This window comes from Lynx canadensis, chromosome D4 (genome assembly GCF_007474595.2).
Source record: "Lynx canadensis isolate LIC74 chromosome D4, mLynCan4.pri.v2, whole genome shotgun sequence".
Lineage (NCBI taxonomy): Eukaryota > Metazoa > Chordata > Mammalia > Carnivora > Felidae > Lynx > Lynx canadensis.
Genome location: NC_044315.2, coordinates 819664 through 838031, shown reverse-complemented (window position 1 = coordinate 838031; position 18368 = coordinate 819664). Strand labels below are relative to the sequence as shown.

Here is an 18368-nt window from a genome sequence, read left to right as displayed (position 1 = left end):
TGGATGTCGAACACTGGCAACCAAGCAGAATCCCTGTTGGTGTCCTGTCAGTCATTCCTCTTTCTCTTCTCCTCAGAATTAACTATTCTATTGACTGATACCCCTCTAGTTTAGTTTGTTTCACTTTTGAACTTTATATATGGAGTCCCATCTTTTTTGAAAAACCCTTTATACCATTTATAAGATTCACTCATGTTATTGCATGCATTTCCATAACTGAATTGCTTTATAGCAGTGCACGGAATAGGTGCACCAGTGTATCTGTTCTGTTGATGGACATTTGGCTCGTTCTCTGTTTTTGGCTATTGCGAATAAAGCCACTGTAAACGTCCTCATTCAGATCCCTCAGGGTACATGTCACACATTTCCTTGGATATATTCCCAGGAGTGGAATTTCTGGGCCAGAGAGATGAGCATATCAGCTGGAGGGGATTGTGCAAAACAGGTGGTTCATTTACAGTCTCTACAACTGGCCAGAGTAGTTCCCGTCGCACCTTATCCTCTCTACCACTTGGCTGTGTGTCTTTCTAACACTAGCCATTCTGGTGACTGTAGTGGTGACTGTTGTGGTAATGGGATTAGGCACTTTGTAATATGTTTATTGGCCATCTGTGGGGTTTTCTTTTTGTGAAGCCTCTTGCCCAGTTTTTGTAACATTGTCCGTCTTTTTCTTACTGACTTGAGGAGTTCTTTGTGTATTATGGATAGAAGCCCTTGTGAGATAGATGTGCTACTGATACCTTCTTTCATTCCATACCTTGCTACTTTACTCCCTTAATGGAGGACTTTTAAGAAAAGAAGTTCATAATTTTAAGGTAGTTTAATTTTTGTCTTTTTCCTTTTTAAGAAGTCTTTATCTTTCCTCTACTTTAGGGCCCTACCGGTATTTTAAAAACTGTATTGTTTTGCCTATCACATTTGGTGGGTATGGCATGAGGTAGGATTTGATTTTATTTTCACATGGAAGGGTCCCAGAACCACAGGGATTATGCTGATCACTAGAGAGTCAGAACCAGCCCTCAAGAACGTCTTTTCCTTCAATAAATGCCTGGCTCTTCTCGACCTCTGCTTGTGTACATGAATCTTAGAATCCACTCGTTCAGTTCTACAAGGAAAAGCAACAACCTAAAAATGTTGGGATTTTGATTGGTTTGGCATTAAAATGATAACTGACATCTATATAAAACAGTCTTCCAACATGGGCATGTTCTGTTTTTTTTAGGTGTTACTTAAAATCAAATAAAAACATTTTAGGATTTTTTTTTTAGAGAGGTCTTATATTTTATTAGATTTATTCCCAGATATTTGATGGTTTTATTATTTGTTTATTAAAAAAATTTTATTTTATTTTTATTTATTTATTATTTTTTTTATTTTTGGGACAGAGAGAGACAGAGCATGAACGGGGGAGGGGCAGAGAGAGAGGGAGACACAGAAGCCCAGAGCCCGACGCGGGGCTCGAACTCACGGACCGCGAGATCGTGACCTGGCTGAAGTCGGACGCTTAACCGACTGCGCCACCCAGGCGCCCCTATTAAAAAAATTTTAAATGTTTGTTTATTGTTGAGAGAAACAGAGCATGAGTGGGGGAGGGGCAGAGAGTGAGGGAGTCACAGAGTCTGAAGCAGGCTCCAGGCTCCGAGCTGTCAGAGCCCGATGTGGGGCTCAAACTCATGGACTGCAAGATGATGACCTGAGCCAAAGTCGGATGCTTAACCGACTGAGCCACCCAGGTGCCTCAATTCCCAGTTATTTGATGGTTTTAGATACAAATGGTATCTTATAAGATATTTCATTTTAAGTTGTTTATTGTGGATAGATAGGGATGCAGTTGGTTTTTGTATCTGACCTCTCATCTGTCAACCTTGCTAAAGTCACTGAGTCTGTTTATTTACAGCTTTTGGATTTTCGTTTATTATGTAATCATATTGTCTATGAATTTGATTTTTTTTTGCTTCCCAATCCTTATACCTTTTACTTATTTCGTTTTGCTTAATTGAATATACCATGGGAATTCTAGTCTAAAGAGAAACCATTTTACCACTAAGTAAGTTGTTTGTTGTAGGTTGTTGGGGGGCTTTGTTTTATTTATTTTTTTTTATTATTATTTTTTTTTTTTAATTTTTTTTTTTTTAACGTTTCTTTATTTTTGGGACAGAGAGAGACAGAGCATGAACGGGGGAGGGGCAGAGAGAGAGGAAGACACAGAATCGGAAACAGGCTCCAGGCTCTGAGCCATCAGCCCAGAGCCTGACGCGGGGCTCAAACTCACGGACCGCGAGATCGTGACCTGGCTGAAGTCGGACGCTTAACCGACTGCGCCACCCAGGCGCCCCTGTTTTATTTATTTTTTAAATAAAATAACTTAGCAAATTAAGGAAGTTCCATTTTATTCCTAATTTGTTTTTATTATCAGGAGGGGCACCTGGGTGTCTCAGTCAGTTAAGTGTCTGACTTCAATTCAGGTCATGATCTCACGGTTGGTGGCTTCAAGCCCTGCAATGGTCTCTGTGCTGTCTCAGGCTCTTTCACTCTCTCTCAAAAATAATAAGCATTAAAAAAAAAAGTTTTTAATCAGGAGTGGATGTTGACTTTATCATTGTTTTTTCTGTTTCTATTGAGATGATCATAGGACTTGTCTATTGTCTGTTAATGTGGTTAACTGTATAATTTATGGTGATTTATTATTTTTATATGATATTTGGTTTGCCAGTATTTTATTTAGGGTTTTTTAGTGAATTTTGCAATGTCTTTGTTAAGCCTTGGTATCAAGGGTATGCCTGCTTCAAAAAACATTTGAAGACTGCTCATTTTCTGGTTCTCTGGAAGAGGTGAACTAAGACTTGCATTATTTTTTCCTTAAATATTTTGTAGAACCACAGATGAAACCATCTGGGCCCACAATTATCTTTGCGGACAAACTTTAAATTATGATCTTGATTTCATATTCTTGTTTGGTCAGGTTTGGTAACTTGTATTTTTCTAGAAATTTGTTTCATCTAAAATTTTCAAATTTGGGGGCACCTGGGTGGCTCAGTCGCTTAAGCATCTGACTCTTGGTTTTGGCTCAGGTCATGATCTGACGGTTTGTGAGTTTGGGCCCTGTCTGCATCCAGCTTCACGTTGACAGTGTAGAGTCTGCTTGGGATTCTCGCTCTCCCTCTCTCTGTCCCTCCTGTGCTTGTGTGCACATACACTCTCCCTCTCAAAATAAAGAAGCTTTTTAAAAAAAAAATTTTAAATTTCAGGTTTTTAAAAGAATATTCTTTTATCTTTTAAAGAATGCTCTTTTATTCCTGATGTGTGGTGTCTGTTTTCTATCTCAGTCCATCCCATGAAGAGTGTCATTTTTGTTTTATACAAATTAACTTATCCGTTAGTGTCCTGTATGATTGTTTCTTATTTCAAATAATTTCTGCTTTAACTTCCTTTCTTCTTTCTTTGGATAATTTGTTCTTTTTATAACTTCTGATATGAATGCTTACCTAATTAAGTTTTAGATTGTTTTTTCTAAAATATGTATTCAACACTGTATATTTTCTTGTAAACATGGCTTTAGCTACATTCCACAAGCTGTATTTTCAATACCATTCAACTAAAATATATGCTTATTACTATTAAGATTTCTCCTTTCACCCATGGAAGTATTTAGAAGGGAATTAATTACCAAACACACAGATTCTCATTATCTTTTTTGTATTGATTACTAGCAACATTGCATTATGGTCAGAGAACATAGTCTATATGGTCCTTTGAAACTTGTTGAGATTGGCTTTCGATCCTTTTCAGTGTATTGTGATTTGCTTTATAGATCAATTTATTTGAAAAATGGTTCTGTGCATATGTGAAAAAAGTGTCTTTTCAAATTGCCGGGTTCAGTGTTTTGTATCTTCCTCTTAGGTCAGATTTATTGCGTCATTCAGATCTTTCATACCCTTACTTTACTATCTGCTTCTTCCATAAGAAGGATGTTTTGAAATTTTACATAATAACTATGGATTTTTCTGTTATTTATGTCTTTGTATTTAATGTATGGTCTGGTTTTTTATCCTTACGTTTTGTGGACTTACACTTGGAGTTAAAACTGTTAATTTTTACCACCTGTCTTAGGTTTCTTTTTCTTTCCTCTCTGACAATCTTTTGGGTTATATATATTTTTTTTTTGTCATTCCATTTCTCACTCTGTGAAAAGTTACAGAGTCTTTTGCTTTTGTCTTGTGGCTATCTTAACCTTTGCAGCAAGCAATTGACTTAGGAAAGACTAGCGTCTAGTGCCTTCAACTCTCTTTCTGGACAGCACAAAGTTCTTAGAGTACATTTTCCTCTCTTCCTGACTTACATCTTACTGCTATGTATTCTGCTGTTTTAAACTCCAGGAGACATTATTACCGTTTTATACAGTCGGTGTCCTTTTACCCACAGGTGTCTCTCTTATTCTCCATTCTGCCCTGCATCCCAGAGCTTGTGTTGGGGGTGATTTTGTTGTTGTCTGAAGAACACCATGTAACGTTTCCTTTACATTGGTCTGCTGGTGATTCATTCTTAGTGTGTGTTTGGTGATGTGTGTATCTGATTTTGTTCTTTTGGGAGTCATTCTTGAGTCTGTGGCTTGATGTCTTTCCCCAGTTTTGGAAAATATTTGGCCTCAATGTCTACAAATTTGATTTGTACCCATTTCTTTGTTATTTTCCAGTTGTTCTACTTTTTCATGCTTCATTCTGGATATTTTTGGGGACATCTTCTAGTTTAGCAAGTCTCTTGAGTTTTTTCTCATCTGTTAAAATTATCTGTTGAACTTTTAATATTGATTTTTGTATTTTTTCAGTTCTAGAATTTACATATGGTTTACTTTTGTAGTCTCCAGCTCTCAAATTCTTGATTTTGTCTTTTATTTATTTATTTTTTATTTTATTTTTTTTTTTTCAACGTTTATTTATTTTTGGGACAGAGAGAGACAGAGCATGAACGGGGGAGGAGCAGAGAGAGAGGGAGACACAGAATCGGAAACAGGCTCCAGGCTCTGAGCCATCAGCCCAGAGCCCGACGCGGGGCTCAAACTCACGGACCGCGAGATCGTGACCTGGCCGAAGTCGGACGCTTAACCGACTGCGCCACCCAGGCGCCCCTGTCTTTTATTTTTTGAGCAGAGTAGCACGTCTATCTGATTCCTGCAGTAGCCGGGAGTCCGTGTGCATCTCTGCCGGCCTGGAGTTTTTTGCAGGTTTTCACTCACGTTATCGTGAGTTGTGCCTAGATATTTTAACTTGTGTGTCGGTAACTATTTGACAATCATTTAGAAATAATGCAAGGCCTAAGATGGTGTTTTCTTCCAGGAAGGATCTTGGGTTTGCTTCTGCTGGGAGCCAGGGAAGCCCTAGCAGGTTGGGGTCGCCTGGCCCTAGTTTTGGCGACAGAGGTCTTTGAGGCAGGGCTGCAGGTCCCGGAGGGCTGCCAACCCATGGCTTCCTTGGCCTGAAGGTGTGGCATTGGGTGCTAACGGAAGACGGGGTTTGTCATGGTCCCCGTCCTCAGAGCCCTGCGGGTTGATGAAAGTACCTCCTGGCCGACCCTCCGGAATTGTCAACCCTGTGTCAGGGCGAAAAGGACCCAGATGTCTGTCTTGTGCTGGTGCGGCTACTCTCCCTGATTCCATTCACGCTGCCTTTCAGCAGATGCTTTCAGTGTTTTTTCCAGCTTCCTCTGGCTGACCTCAGTGGTCGGGCTGGCCCTGTATTCCACAGTCTGGCGTTGTTCGAAGTGAGAGTCTGGCCCTTCCATCTTGTGTCTGATTATATGTGTTTTGTGCATCTGATGTATAAAGAACGTTTACTATAGTTTGCATTTCCGTGATTAGTAGTGAGGTTGGGCACCTTTTCATGTATTTATTGACTATTTTCTTTCTTTTCTCTGTTTATTGGATCCACATCTTTGGGAAGTTTCCTTTTCTATATGAATCTAACACTTTGTACCTTGGTGTTGATCATCCGTGACCATGGCTGGTCTCTTTCACGTTGGTGTTAGGACGGTGTCCTATGGACACCTTTCATCTTTGGGTATTCAAATCTACCAATCTTTTGTGGCTTGTCTTATGACGAGGACGCAGATACTTTATACATTTAAAAAAATGTTTATCCCTTTAATTCTTTTGGATTGAATCTTTTGTGTATTTTGTGAGATGCCTGATTTCTTAGCCAAATGAGCTGAGCGTAGAAGAGGTTTTGCAAGCCCGGAAGGAGCTGCCAGCAGGCCTGAGGTGCGCTGCTAGGTCGCGCACAGGGAAGGTGGGAACCCGATGTTTTCCAGGGCGGTCCTCCTAGTGTGGGATGCAGAGGGAAGGGCTACAGGGGAGGCGAGCCTGTCCTCTGTCAGCGCGTGATGTTGAGGCCTGTGACAACCTGGAAGGACCACTTCCTTTTTTGTAACTAGTTTACTTTTGTAAAAGTGAGAGAAATTCACAGGGTAACGTGAAACTTCAAAGAAAGTGGGAAAACGCCCGAGTCTACACGGGCCCAGTTCAGAGCCTCCCGGTGTGTCTGACATGCACTCGGGCTGACACAGGGGCTCACGCGTCAGGTCCCGCACGGCACGCCGTGTGGAGCTGGTGGGTCCGGTGGACGAGATTGCGGGCTGCTGGGGGCACGTGTTCAAGCCTGATGTTTAGAGCCACGATGCCATCGTGGGGGAGTTTCCTCGTCCGCAGGCTGGGACAGTGGCATGCCTGCTGTGGGTCACTCGCAGCCCAGCAGCGCTCCGTCCCCAGCGTCATTCGCGGGGGACGTCTCCTCAGCGTCATCAGTGTGGTCCACGCTTGTGTTTCCGTGGCGGGTCCACGTGCCACCTGCAGAGCGGTGCCGGCGGGCAGGGCTGGCCGAGGATCCTCCCGGGCCTGGAGCTCACCTCTCCGTCCCCACAGGTGCAGCAGTACCGGGTGGCCATGACCGCAAAGGACTGCTCCGTCATGATCGCGCTGTCCCCCTGTCTGCAGGATGCCAGGTGAGCCGCCTGCTGCGCGTCCTGTGTGCGCGGGGTCCTGGCAGGGCCACGTTGGCTGACACACTCCTGTCCCCTAGTTGACACCTTAGTGACTCACCACGGCTTGCTGGCTCCTGCCTGTGCTCTAAGAGCTTGGGGCACAGCTGGAAAGACACTTAGAAAAGCTTAAAAAGACGGTCTTATTAAAGATTATCGTGAGTTTCTAAGGATACACTCCAAGGATTTAGAAGCAGCTTGGACCATGGCACACATTCCTTTCTCTCAAAGCCCCCAGTGCCCACTGAGGTCCCCCTAGGTCTCGTTCCTCGCCCTGACCAGCTCCTGATGTGCTGGCCTTCACGGCCCTTCCCGAGCCCGTAAGAACAGCGTGTCCCTGGACATGACTGTCCAGCACCCTCCCTTGCCTTTTTTTTTTTTTGAATTCAGGATGAACCTGATAATCTTCTCTTGCTAATTAGATGGCATCTTCAGCATTGATCCTCCGATGCCAAACCCCACGTGGACACGGCGTTTGTGGAATGGCCCCACGTCCTTCTGACACGTGTTCCTGGGTCAAGATGACCTTATCGTTGGCCGCCAGCCACTCGTTTTTCTGGCGCTGTTGAACTAAACATTCCCAGGGCTGCTGTTCCCTGGCAGGCACAGAACCGATAGGAAACACCGAGGGATGTCTGTAAGGCATAAGTGAAAAACAACAAGGCTGTTCTGTTTAGTCGAGCACCCCTGTGACCCCTGGAGGAACTGCAGCGCCCATTCACTGGATGGAGCTGGTGGTGGTAGAGGACAGAACCATGTGGATGTCACCCACTGCCCTTCCTGACCGTGCAGGCGTGTGCAGGGTGGGCTGGCCGGCCTGGGCCCTGGCGCGCTTCACCAGCTGCCTGACGGACACAGATGGGGCACGGTGCACGTCCCGGGAGCCCTGTGGCGCAGCACAGAAGCATTTCGGCTTTGGGGCTGCGCCCGGTGCTCCTGGGAGTGGGCGGTGGGCACACAGTCAGACTTTGTGCAGGAGCTGCCTCTGGCTGTGCGCCCGCCAGCCCGTGCACGGAGCGTTGCCCGTCTTCACGTGCATCACCTTGTCTGTCGGGTGCCGTGAGTGACCTGCTGGAGGCTGGAGACGCGCTGTCCCAGCCCTGCTGCCTAGAACTCAGGCCTCAGAAGCGAGACCTTGACTGCCCTTCGGGAGGGGGTAGCTGAGACCCCGGCAGCTGAGCCAGGGGGTCGATTTCCCTGGAAGAGTGTTTTGGTCCAGGAGTTAAGTGGGAGTCTTGCCTTGATTAGTTTCATCCGATCGGGAGTGTGTCCATCGGTCTTCCCCTCTTGGGCAGGACCTTCTGAAATCTGTGTTATGTTTGGGATGATTTCAAATCTAGAAGAGTAGTTAAGTATCAGAGAAACTAGGACTCCTGAGTAGTTTTATGGGGCTAGACTGAGCTCATAGAATACATTTGTCCAGTCATTTGGAGGCAAGACTCAGAGCTGAGTGGGATGGGCACACAGCAATCTTAGTACAAAGTTCAGAATTAGCCTCAAAGTGTTTTTTTTTTTTTTTTTTTTAAAGTTTATTTTGAGACAAAGTGTGTGCGAGCAGGGCAGGGGCAGAGAGAGAGGGAGACAGAATCTGAAGCAGGGTCCACGCTGTTAGCGCAGAGCATGACATGGGGCTCTAACCCACGAACCGTGAGTTCATGACCTGAGACGAATGAAGGGAAGTCGGCTGTCGGCGTCTTCTCTGTCTGGTTGAGGGAAGGTCAGGTCTCCTTTCTGCTTCCCTTCAGGTTGGGAACACGTGGCTCCTTGTCAACCTTCCCTTTCCAGCCTTCGGCTCCACCACCAGGGTTTGGGAACACCCATCCACGGGCATACACGGAGTGCGTGGGGACGCCCGGAGCTGGGTGCGCGCTGTGAACAGCGTGAGGATTTGGGGTTCGTGGGTCCTCAAGCTGCTCTTTCACTTCCAGCTCTGAGCAGAGGCCTGTCGTCACTTCATCGAGATCCAGGTTTGCCTTCTCTGTGTCTGTGCTGGACCTCGACCTCAAGCCCTATGAGAGCATTCCACACCAGTATAAACTGGATGGGAAGATCGTCAACTTCTACTCAAAGACTGTACATGCCAAAGACGCGGCCGTGGTGTCAGCCAGGTTCAAGGAAAGTGAGGACTGCACGTTAGTTCTGCACAAGGTCTAACCGCCTCCTGTGGTGTCCCTGAAACTTGAACACAGAATGTGAAGGTCAAATGGTAGAGCTACTTTTTGTTGTGTTGGGTGACTTTTGGCTGTGAATGTTTTCGCTTTTTAACCCCTGTTCAGGTGGGGACTGCGTCTGGGTGACCCGGAATGCACGATCACCACCCACGCCGTCCAGGACGAGATGTGCCGGACGTGTGCCCCATTGCGTGCTGTGGCCCCACACCTTCCACCCGGGGTTCGCGTCTAACCTCTGGCATGAGAGCCTCAAGACCCGAGGTTTGGATCTCCTACCACCAGACTCTAACATAGAAAACTTGAATTGTCGCGTACGTCTTACAGTTTGGACTTGAAAGAAAACATGGATACTACTGGAACTTTCCCAGCTGAGTTACGTGGTCCCTTCTTCCGTGCAAGCCGCCAGCTAGCACAGGCTTAGCGGGCTCCCTGCTGCAGAGTGGGGGTGGCTGGCATGGATGTGGGTCCTGGGCTGTGTGGACTCGGGGTCTCCGTGGAGGGGCCGCACACACTGCTCTGCACAGAGTCAGCGGGGAGCGCAGGACTCAGGTCGGGGGGTGGATACCACTCAAACGAGCGCTGGCCATTTTTAGCTAAACGACCTGATCTTAACCGTAGGGGACACCAGGCGTTCCTTCCCGCGGGCGGGTGTCCAGGCGGCCCTGCGCCGCGCATGCTGGGTGTTCGGGGCCCTTGCCTCCCGTGAGACGAGCCCCTCCTGGTTGGCACCAAGAGGTTCTCATCAGGGTCGCCCCCTGCAGGTGTGCCCGGCTGCTATGAAAACTGTCAGGAATCTTGGCTTCAGTTTTTTATTCTCTGGTAGGTTGTACAGATTATTTATATCACTGTTTTGAGGGACTAATGAAGGCTTATTGTAACATAAGATTATAATAGCGAAACCATGGGATTGTATGAAAATGCTACGTGGAAAATAAGAATATTTTGCTGATTGTAAACTTTCGTGGGGAATTTTGTGATAACTTGAGAATTACAGTTGTTTGAATCAAGCAAGCTCTTCTAGAATTTACTCAGCTTTGTCCTAACACTGACTTCCTCCACCCTCGGAGGTTGAAAAAGATACTCAAGGAACATGTGTCTCACCCTCGTGAGCATGTTGGGGGGCGAGGGTTGTGTGGAGGGAAGCATCCGTGGTGGTGGTCTGGCCTGAGGTCTCATCACGGTGTGCAGAGGACCCTGGCTCTGTGAGGAGTGGGCCGGGCAGCCTCTGGGGCCAGTCCTGGCCAAAAGGGCCGGCATCCGCCAAGGGAAAGAGACCGGTGAGGCCCTGCCAGGCGGTGTCCACCTCACCGTCCAGTGCGGCCCCTCCCCTGACTTGGCTTCAAGCAGGGTCTCCACCGATTCGAACATCGTCAATGGCCCCCAAGGCCAGTGCCGCCCTGAGGCGACAGGGGCGGGGGTGGGGGTCCTGTGTGGAGCCTCGTGTGAAAACACAGGATGAGATGAAGAGACATTTTGGAGGCTGACCACTTTGTACTGTGGTGCCGCTCTCCAGGCGGGAAGGCGAGGAGGGCGGTGCGTCACCCTGGGTGTCAGGTGGGGCCCTCCGGACGGCAGGGGTTGGGCTGACCTCCCGGATGCCTCCACCCTCAGCCTTGGTGAGAGCAGGACCAGATGCTCTCTGAATCCGAAGAGGGACACTCACTCCTGCACGGTCTCAAAGGTTAAGCTTATTTTTTCGAGTACATGTACGTGCTGGATCTTGTATTCAAATAGCCGTGTTTATTTTTCCCCCCGTCCCGACAGTGTGTTTATGATGGGCGTAACTGCACAGACCATGTGTCCTAAAGGCGTGGCTTCTGTGTGGGAAACAGCAGCTATTTACGTTGAATAAAATCACACACCTGCGTGTTTGCCAGGAACTAGTGGTTTTCCCCCACGCAGAGCGACGTAATCAGGCTCTCTAGAGCGGCTTCAATGCCCAGCACGCCCAGCAGGGCCCGGAAGCCGAGGGGGGCAGTTTCCAGGACTCGGTTCTTGTCCAGCTCCAGGGCTGCGAAGAGAACAGGCTGGCTGAGCAGCTTCACCCAGACGCACCCGCCTTCCCGACCGGGGGCACCGAACGGGGCGATAATGGTCGTGACTGTGCACGAGGCACCGACCTGCGTGGCACAGGTGGGGACAGAACAGAGGGCCTTGGGGGAACAGTCCCCCCTCACGTGTGCTTTTCAAGTGATTACCGATGAAAACTTTTTTTTAACTGATACGAAAAACTTTTGATTCTGGCCATGTAAAGCCAGAGGACATAAGCCCGAGACTGTTGGGCACAGTAAGTCACCAGAACACCACACGGGCCCTACCTTGCTGTGGCACTTTGGTGAGAAGATCCAGCTTCGGCAAAACCTTCCCTTCTTCATCTATTTGTATCCTCCAAACGATTACGAGCTCAAACCTGAAAGAGGTTAAGACCTGTCGCCAAGCGGTTCCCGAAACCTGGTGGGAAGCGTGAACGGCACGCGGCGCCTGCCACCCTCCCCGAGGATGTGACCCCGGACACGTCTGCCCGCGGCACACATCAGGCCTGGCCGGGGAGACGTGTCCGACGTGCTCAGCGAAGAGGAACATGTACCCCAGACCCAGCAAGGTGCTGTTGTGTACCCACGACGTGCTGGTGGTGTGGCCACGTGAGGGAACCACAGGCATCCCACAGGAACTAAAAACCCACCTGTGCAGAACACAATCGGATAAAGTACTCTGAAACGTGTCAGCAGGGATGGAAAGCTGACTCTACCCTAAGACCCGGGCATTTCACTTCCAGGTACAGAAGCCTGTGTACTCGGGTGTCTGGGGACACGAAAGGAGCGCCAGACATAGTAGAAAAGGACGGGTCACCCAAATGCGCACAACCCAAAGAAGGCAGAAAGACAGCGTTCACCTAATGGAGCAGAACCACCGAAAAGGAATGAACTGCTCGCAGCTACACGCATCACCAGAAGCCAGTTTTGGAAAGGTCGAGGAGCCGCCAAGGCAAGTCTGAGAAACATTTTAAGCTTGAAAACAAAACCCCTCGAGGCGCTCCTACACAGGCCGTGAAGGCACGTGGCGTGCAGGGGGCTTCCCGCATGCACACACAGGACCCAGAGGAGTCCTCCCTTCACCCAGCACCTGTGGCCTCCCGGCCTCCCCTCCTGGTCCCCTGCCCCTGGCTGCACACCCAACATGACCCCACAGACATAGCGAGAGGTCTGTTATGCAGTTCACACTTGCTTCCTCTTATTCGTAATCCTCGCGTTTCACAGGAAGCAAGTGGCTGGGTACTGGGGAGGCTGGGCCTGGAGGGCGTCCGCACTTACCCGGGCTGGCGGGGGCTCTGGACCACCATGCAGCTGGAGGCGGCCCCCTCCGGGAGGCGCACAGCTTCTGAGTACTTCTCCTGCAGGACAGCAAGTGGTTAGAGAAGTCAGGTGACTGAACAGGAGCGAGGAGCCCGCGTAAAAGTCTTTAAAGTTGCAGGTGCACCATGACTAATCCAGCACGTGGCCTCACGATGCTATGGCCGAGAGACCAGGGGGCCGAAGGAGTCCACAAAAACCTGCAGCCCTGCTTTACACATGCGTCGGCGTGCAGATGGTTATGTCCTCCTCGTGCGGAACAGAGCACGTGTGAGGAAGGACCAGGTGAGAACGACCAGACGGAGCCATCACGTGCATGACCTGCCAAGCTGGACACCTTAACGCCAAGGACCCTGGGTTCCTCATCGTTGTTCTAACCGGTTCCTGGCTGCCTGAGGGGACACGTGCACCAGACCCTGAACCAAGACGAGACGAGACTCCCTCCTTTCCTTTTTGCGTCTCCCACATGCTCTGACTGTGTGTATCTGCTCTGCTCTCGTCTCCTGCTGGCTGAAGTTTGAGTTCTGTCCACGTGCAGTCGGGAACCCTCTTGGCCGGTCCTCCGAGACCCCCTCTGGGTCCTCAGACCTGGCCTGTGGCATCGTGGCCACCGTACTCCTGCCTCCTCTGCTCACTGGCGCCTATTCTAGATCTTTCCATTGCCACGAGGCCCCCATGTGCCTACACCATCAACCCCTCAGTGTTAGGATGGTGAACAGCGTCATCCCAGTTTCACGAGTTTGCCTGCTCTGGCTATGCTGCCTCCCTAGGCCCTCTGCTCAGGGGTGGCCCCTCCAACTGTCCTCTTCTCTCGAACAGGGGAGCTTGAAAAGGCCAGCCAGCCATGCTCTGGGATGTCCCTCACAACTCAGCAAGGTGATGCCTGCCCTGACAATCCGTGTTGTGCCCTACAGCTTTAGTGTCTGGCCCTAAAAGCCCATCACATGGAGGCCCCTGCCATGGTGGATGCTCCTACTCCGTCCGTCGTCAAGCTCACTGTTCAGTGCTCTTGCACATCCGTGTGCCCGGAGTCACGGGCAGACGGCTCCTGCATAGCGTGGAGCCCTGGGCTTTCCCAGCGAGTTCGGTGTCGGTCTCCCCCAGGACCTGAGTGTGGCCGCTCTGGGTTCCGAGCTCTGAGAGGTCAGAAGGGAGCCCTGCCATGTCCCACACCAAGCCACCATGGCTAGCCCTGAGCCTCATGGGACCCTTGGGGGCAGGGCTGGTGGTGTGGGTGGCAGAACCCGGGATTTCAGAGGACAGGACTGTGCCAAGTCAGCTCCACAGAAGGAGGTCTTGTAGGGACAAAGACGTGGTACAGCTTCTCAAGGACCAGCCCCAATACCAGCGAGCCTGTTGCCAGTGAGTGAGGCCACTGCTCCCAGACCCGTGTGGGAAAGATGCCGACAGAGCAAGAACACGTCCAAACACCAAGCTGTTCTGACCAAATGCTGGGCTGGGCCTGGTTTAAGCTTACAGACAGTTTCTAATTTCAGTGAAACTGTGTTTCTGAGAAAGTGTATACCAAAGTGTTTTAAATGGAAAGTGCTGGTTGCTTTTTAAACCTCAAGCTCTTCTGAATTAATAACAGCTGTAGGAGGGGTGCTGAGGGGCACGTGAGCACGAGGCCGGGCCTGCTCCAGCGTGGGGCCCCCGGGGTGGCTGACCTCCCAACCTGGCCAGGCCTTCTCAAAAGCAAAAAGTTGACATGCTGACATTAGGAAGAGGCCAGGCGTTCAGATTTCTGGAGAGCTTCTGCTGGTGGTGAGGGGAGTTTCCTTGTACGAGAGGGAATAACGTGGCCCGTTTAGCAGCTTCTTGCACTTGCCTGGTGACCTGAGACACTCTGGGCACGAGCACATGCAGGAGAGGAGACAGGGCGGGCGGCCCGGAGCGCAGAGCCTGCATGCCTCCGCTGGTGCCCAGAGACCCGGGGGGGCGGGCGGTGTCGCCGACAGGGGTGAAGACAGACAAGTCATGAAATGTGCCGAGCTCTAGATGTGAGTCGGCACATTTCAACAGCGTCTGGTGTCTGACTCGAGGTTTGTGCTTTCACGGTGTCTGGGAGGGCCGGGAACAGCTCTGCACATGTGGGGCCTGTCGGCCTTCACAAGCTCGTCCCAGGAGGGGGTTCAAATGGTGTTTATTCAGCTGCTTGCCACATGCCTGGGGTTTGTGGTACAGAAACAGTGGCCGGGGGCGTGCTGGCAATTTGGTTCAGACCCTGTCACACCTGAGACTCGCTTTGCTGTTGAAAAGGCTGCTGGTCCAAAGGGAACAGAATTTTTAACAGAGCTTCAGAGAAAACCAGCCTCTCATTACATGTCTGTGATGCCAGCCCAGCGCAGAAGGGAAATGACCAAGGCGCCCCTGCCTGCCTCCCAGTTACACGAATGGAAAACCTTGAGTTCTGAGTTTAAGTATACCTGAGGGTCCACGAATATGTTAGTTCTTCTTGACTTTAATATTTTCCCAAAGATCGTCTAGCTGATTCAATTTTTTTTTTAATTGATAACAAATTCACATAACATTTACTCCTTTAAAGTGTATATCATTCAGGGGCTTTTAGTATTTTGACAAGGTTTTACAACATCACCGCTAACTTCAGAACGTCTTCATTACCCCATAAAGACACTCTGTACCGTTAGCTACCACCCCTGCATCCCCTCAGTAGTCCCTGTGCAGCGGTAAGCCAACACTGTCTCCAGATACCTCGTGCAAATGGGATCACTCAAGATGTGGTCTTTTGTCACTGGCGTCTTTCAGGGAGGATGTTTCCAAGGCCCGCCCACGTGGCACTCATCACTCCTTTACACTGCAGAATAGCCCCCGCCGTACGGACGGACGGACTGTATTCATCCATTCATCTGCCAATGAGCACTTGGGTGCTTTTTACTTTTTGGCTACTGGAAGTAATGCTGCTGTGAACGCTGGTGTGTGGTTTTTGTGGCACGTGTTTTTGTTTCTCTTGGCTAGGTATCTAGGAGTGGAGCTGCCCAACTGTTCTCCACAGGGGCTGCACCGTTTTTAGGGTCCTACCTGTGGTGTCTGAGGGTCCCGATTTCTCCATCTCCCTGCTGACAACACTTGTTACCACCCGCCCTCCCTTTAGAAACCATTCTCACCCTCCTGGTGGGTGTGAGGTGGTAGGTCACTGGTTTCGATTTGCGTTTCCTCATGGCCAAGGACAGTGATCATTGATCCTCGATCATTTGTATACCTTCTTTGGAGAAATGTCTGTTCAGATCCTTTGCCTATTTTTTAAACTGGGGTGTTTTTCTTATTATTTGAGTTATAATAGCTCCTTATGTAGTCTAGGTACAAATCACTTATCAGATACGTGGATTTTTTTCCCATTCTGTGGATTGTCTTTTTACTTCCTTAACGGTGTCAACCTGCATGAAGTTTTTAATTCTGATAAAGTCCAGTTTATTTATTTTTGTTCTTTTTTTGCTTGTGCTCTGGTGTTATAGCTAAGAAATCATTGTTTAGCCCAAGGTTACAGAGATTTACACCTACGTTTATTTCTCAGAGTTTTAGATTTTTAGTTTTTTTTGTTTTTTTTTTTTTTACTTTTTTTTTTTTTTCAACGTTTATTTATTTTTGGGACAGAGAGAGACAGAGCATGAACGGGGGAGGGGCAGAGAGAGAGGGAGACACAGAATCGGAAACAGGCTCCAGGCTCCGAGCCATCAGCCCAGAGCCCGACGCGGGGCTCGAACTCCCGGACCGCGAGATCGTGACCTGGCTGAAGTCGGACGCTTAACCGACTGCACCACCCAGGCGCCCCTAGATTTTTAGTTTTTAAAATTAGGCCTTTGATCCATTTGAGTTAATGTTTGTATGTGGTGTGAGGCAGGGGTCCAACTTCACTGTTTTGCCTGTGAATATCCCGCATCATTGTTGAAAAGACTGTTCCTTCTCCATTTAACTGTCTTGGATCTAGTCACATTTTAATAACATCTTGTATTTTGAAGACAGCCTGGACCAGTGAGGTTTCACTGAGGGACAAAACGCACCCCAGAGTTTTTAAGAGATGGTGCCAGGACAACTGAACGTACACAAGTAGAAAAATGAGCCCCCATGCTTATGTCTTACACAAAAGTAGACCAGAGATCTAAATGCAATAGCTAAAACTATAAAACTTATGAAAAACAGAAAATCTTTTTTTGTTGTTGTTTGAGAGAGAGTACGCAAACATAAGCAAGGGAGGAGCAGAGAGAAGGGGAGACAGAGGATCACAAGCAGGCTCTGCACTGACGGCACAGAGCCTGAGATCACGACCTAAGCCGAAGTTGGACACTTAACCAGACTGAGCCACCCAGGCGCCCCACATAGAAGGTATCTGTAGTCCTTGGCTAGCCAAAGATTTCTCAGATACAAAAGAAAAAGGATCTGTAAAAGAAGAATACGTTGGGTAAATGATAAGTTGGCTTTGTCAGAATTAGAAATCATCGCTCTTAAAAAGGCCAGCCTCAGACTATATGTAAAGAACACCTACAACTCATTAATGAGAAGGCAACCTAATTTATAGAACGGTGAAAGGATTTAAAGATACTTAACCAAAAAAGAGATGTGGAAGGCGAAAGGTACCGTCACTAGTCATTAGGGAAATGCAAATTAAAGCCACAGTGAGACACCACCTCGCACCGGCCAGAACAGTTAATTTAACAAAGACTAACCACAAGTTTTGGTGGAGATGTGCAGCAAGTAGAACATCACCCACTGCTGGTGGGGAGCGAAGTCTGGAGACGTCCTGAGGAGTCAGACACACATGTACCATGTGATCCAGCAATCCCACTCCTCTAACTATTTACCCACGAGAAACGAAAACATGTCCAGAGAATCAGAGCCCCAGACTGGAAACAGCGAGTGATCCTTTCACCGCATAAATGAGGCCTGTTTCCCCCGTAGCGGAGGCCGAAACCACCCGCGCAGTCCGTACAGCGGAACAACGCTCAGCAGCAGTGCTGTCCACACACGAGCAGGGACAAACCTCAGAAGCAATATGCTGAGTTGAAGAAGGCAGACACAGAAGGCCACATTTATGAGCCTAGGAAGGGAGAGAACAGAGCAGGAGTCGCGGGGTGGGGCTGGGGAGGGGGGACGGTCTGCAGAGGCGCCCATCAGAACTCAGCCAGGTCTCCGGCTAGAACGGTGCCAGCTTCTTTCTGCAAGGGTCATCCCTCTACTCTCGGGACCTGGCAGCTTCGCCCCCTCAGGTGAAGGGTATTCTCTGTAAAGGCCTACTTGGTGCCACACAGTGTTCCAGAAGTGGGGGTCCAGGGGTGAGCCCCATGGAGAGATGCGTGTGGTCGCGGGGGACTGGCAGGCGGTCAGGGGGCCTCCTAAAGCCGGTGACACTTGGGTTCACACCTGAATGATGGGAAGATGGGGGGGTAGCACAGGGCCCGCCCACACAGGATCGAGCTGGCTCGTCTAGCCCCCAAAAAGCAGCAGCGGTAACGTGGAGAAGGGTGCAGGTGTAGCTGGGAGGTGGGCAGGGCCAGGAGACAGAGTCGGGGTGGCTGGGGCAGTGGGCCCTGTACCAGATTCTGGTGGGTGAAGAAGAGTCCAAGGCGGGGGGAAGTGAGACACAGGCACAGGCAGGCCCTGTGCCGGGTATCTGTGGCACAGCTCGCACGCACACATTCGGAGGCAAGTGTCCCAATTGTTCTGAACGTCAGAAGGCTCAGAAACGCCTACGACATCTGCACGTGGAACAGTCGGCTCTCGTGTGAAAGGGACCCTGACGAATACCAGGTCCTCCGGGCCTGACGTGGGTGCAGGTGCCGTACACGTTTTGTCTGTGATCACA

General features: G+C 49.3%; 2 protein-coding genes across 4 annotated transcripts in view; one reads left to right on the top strand and one right to left on the bottom strand.

Moving 5' to 3' along the window:
- IPPK (inositol-pentakisphosphate 2-kinase) overlaps positions 1 to 18368 on the top strand; it is a 60459-nt gene that overhangs the window by 38651 nt on the left and 3440 nt on the right. The window contains exons 12-14 of one of the 2 annotated variants that reach the window (XR_003964358.1): positions 6914 to 6993; positions 8958 to 9850; positions 14810 to 14816. Coding sequence is in view for 1 of the 2 variants with exons in the window: in XM_030294362.1 (XP_030150222.1) it covers positions 6914 to 6993; positions 8958 to 9183 (306 nt within the window). In the remaining variant the exon portion in view is untranslated. Of the gene's footprint in view, positions 1 to 6913; positions 6994 to 8957; positions 10213 to 14809; positions 14817 to 18368 lie in introns of those variants that run through there. The other variant, XM_030294362.1, reaches the window with a different exon arrangement.
- The window catches only part of LOC115500051 (centromere protein P), a 230225-nt gene continuing 220976 nt past the window's right edge, over positions 9120 to 18368 (bottom strand). The window contains exons 6-9 of one of the 2 annotated variants that reach the window (XM_030294365.1): positions 12512 to 12591; positions 11519 to 11610; positions 11063 to 11211; positions 9120 to 9207 (exon numbers count right to left, since the gene is read on the bottom strand). In XM_030294365.1, coding sequence (XP_030150225.1) covers positions 11081 to 11211; positions 11519 to 11610; positions 12512 to 12591 — 303 coding nt within the window. In that variant the 3' untranslated portion in view covers positions 9120 to 9207; positions 11063 to 11080. Of the gene's footprint in view, positions 9208 to 10911; positions 11212 to 11518; positions 11611 to 12511; positions 12592 to 18368 lie in introns of those variants that run through there. The other variant, XM_030294366.1, reaches the window with a different exon arrangement.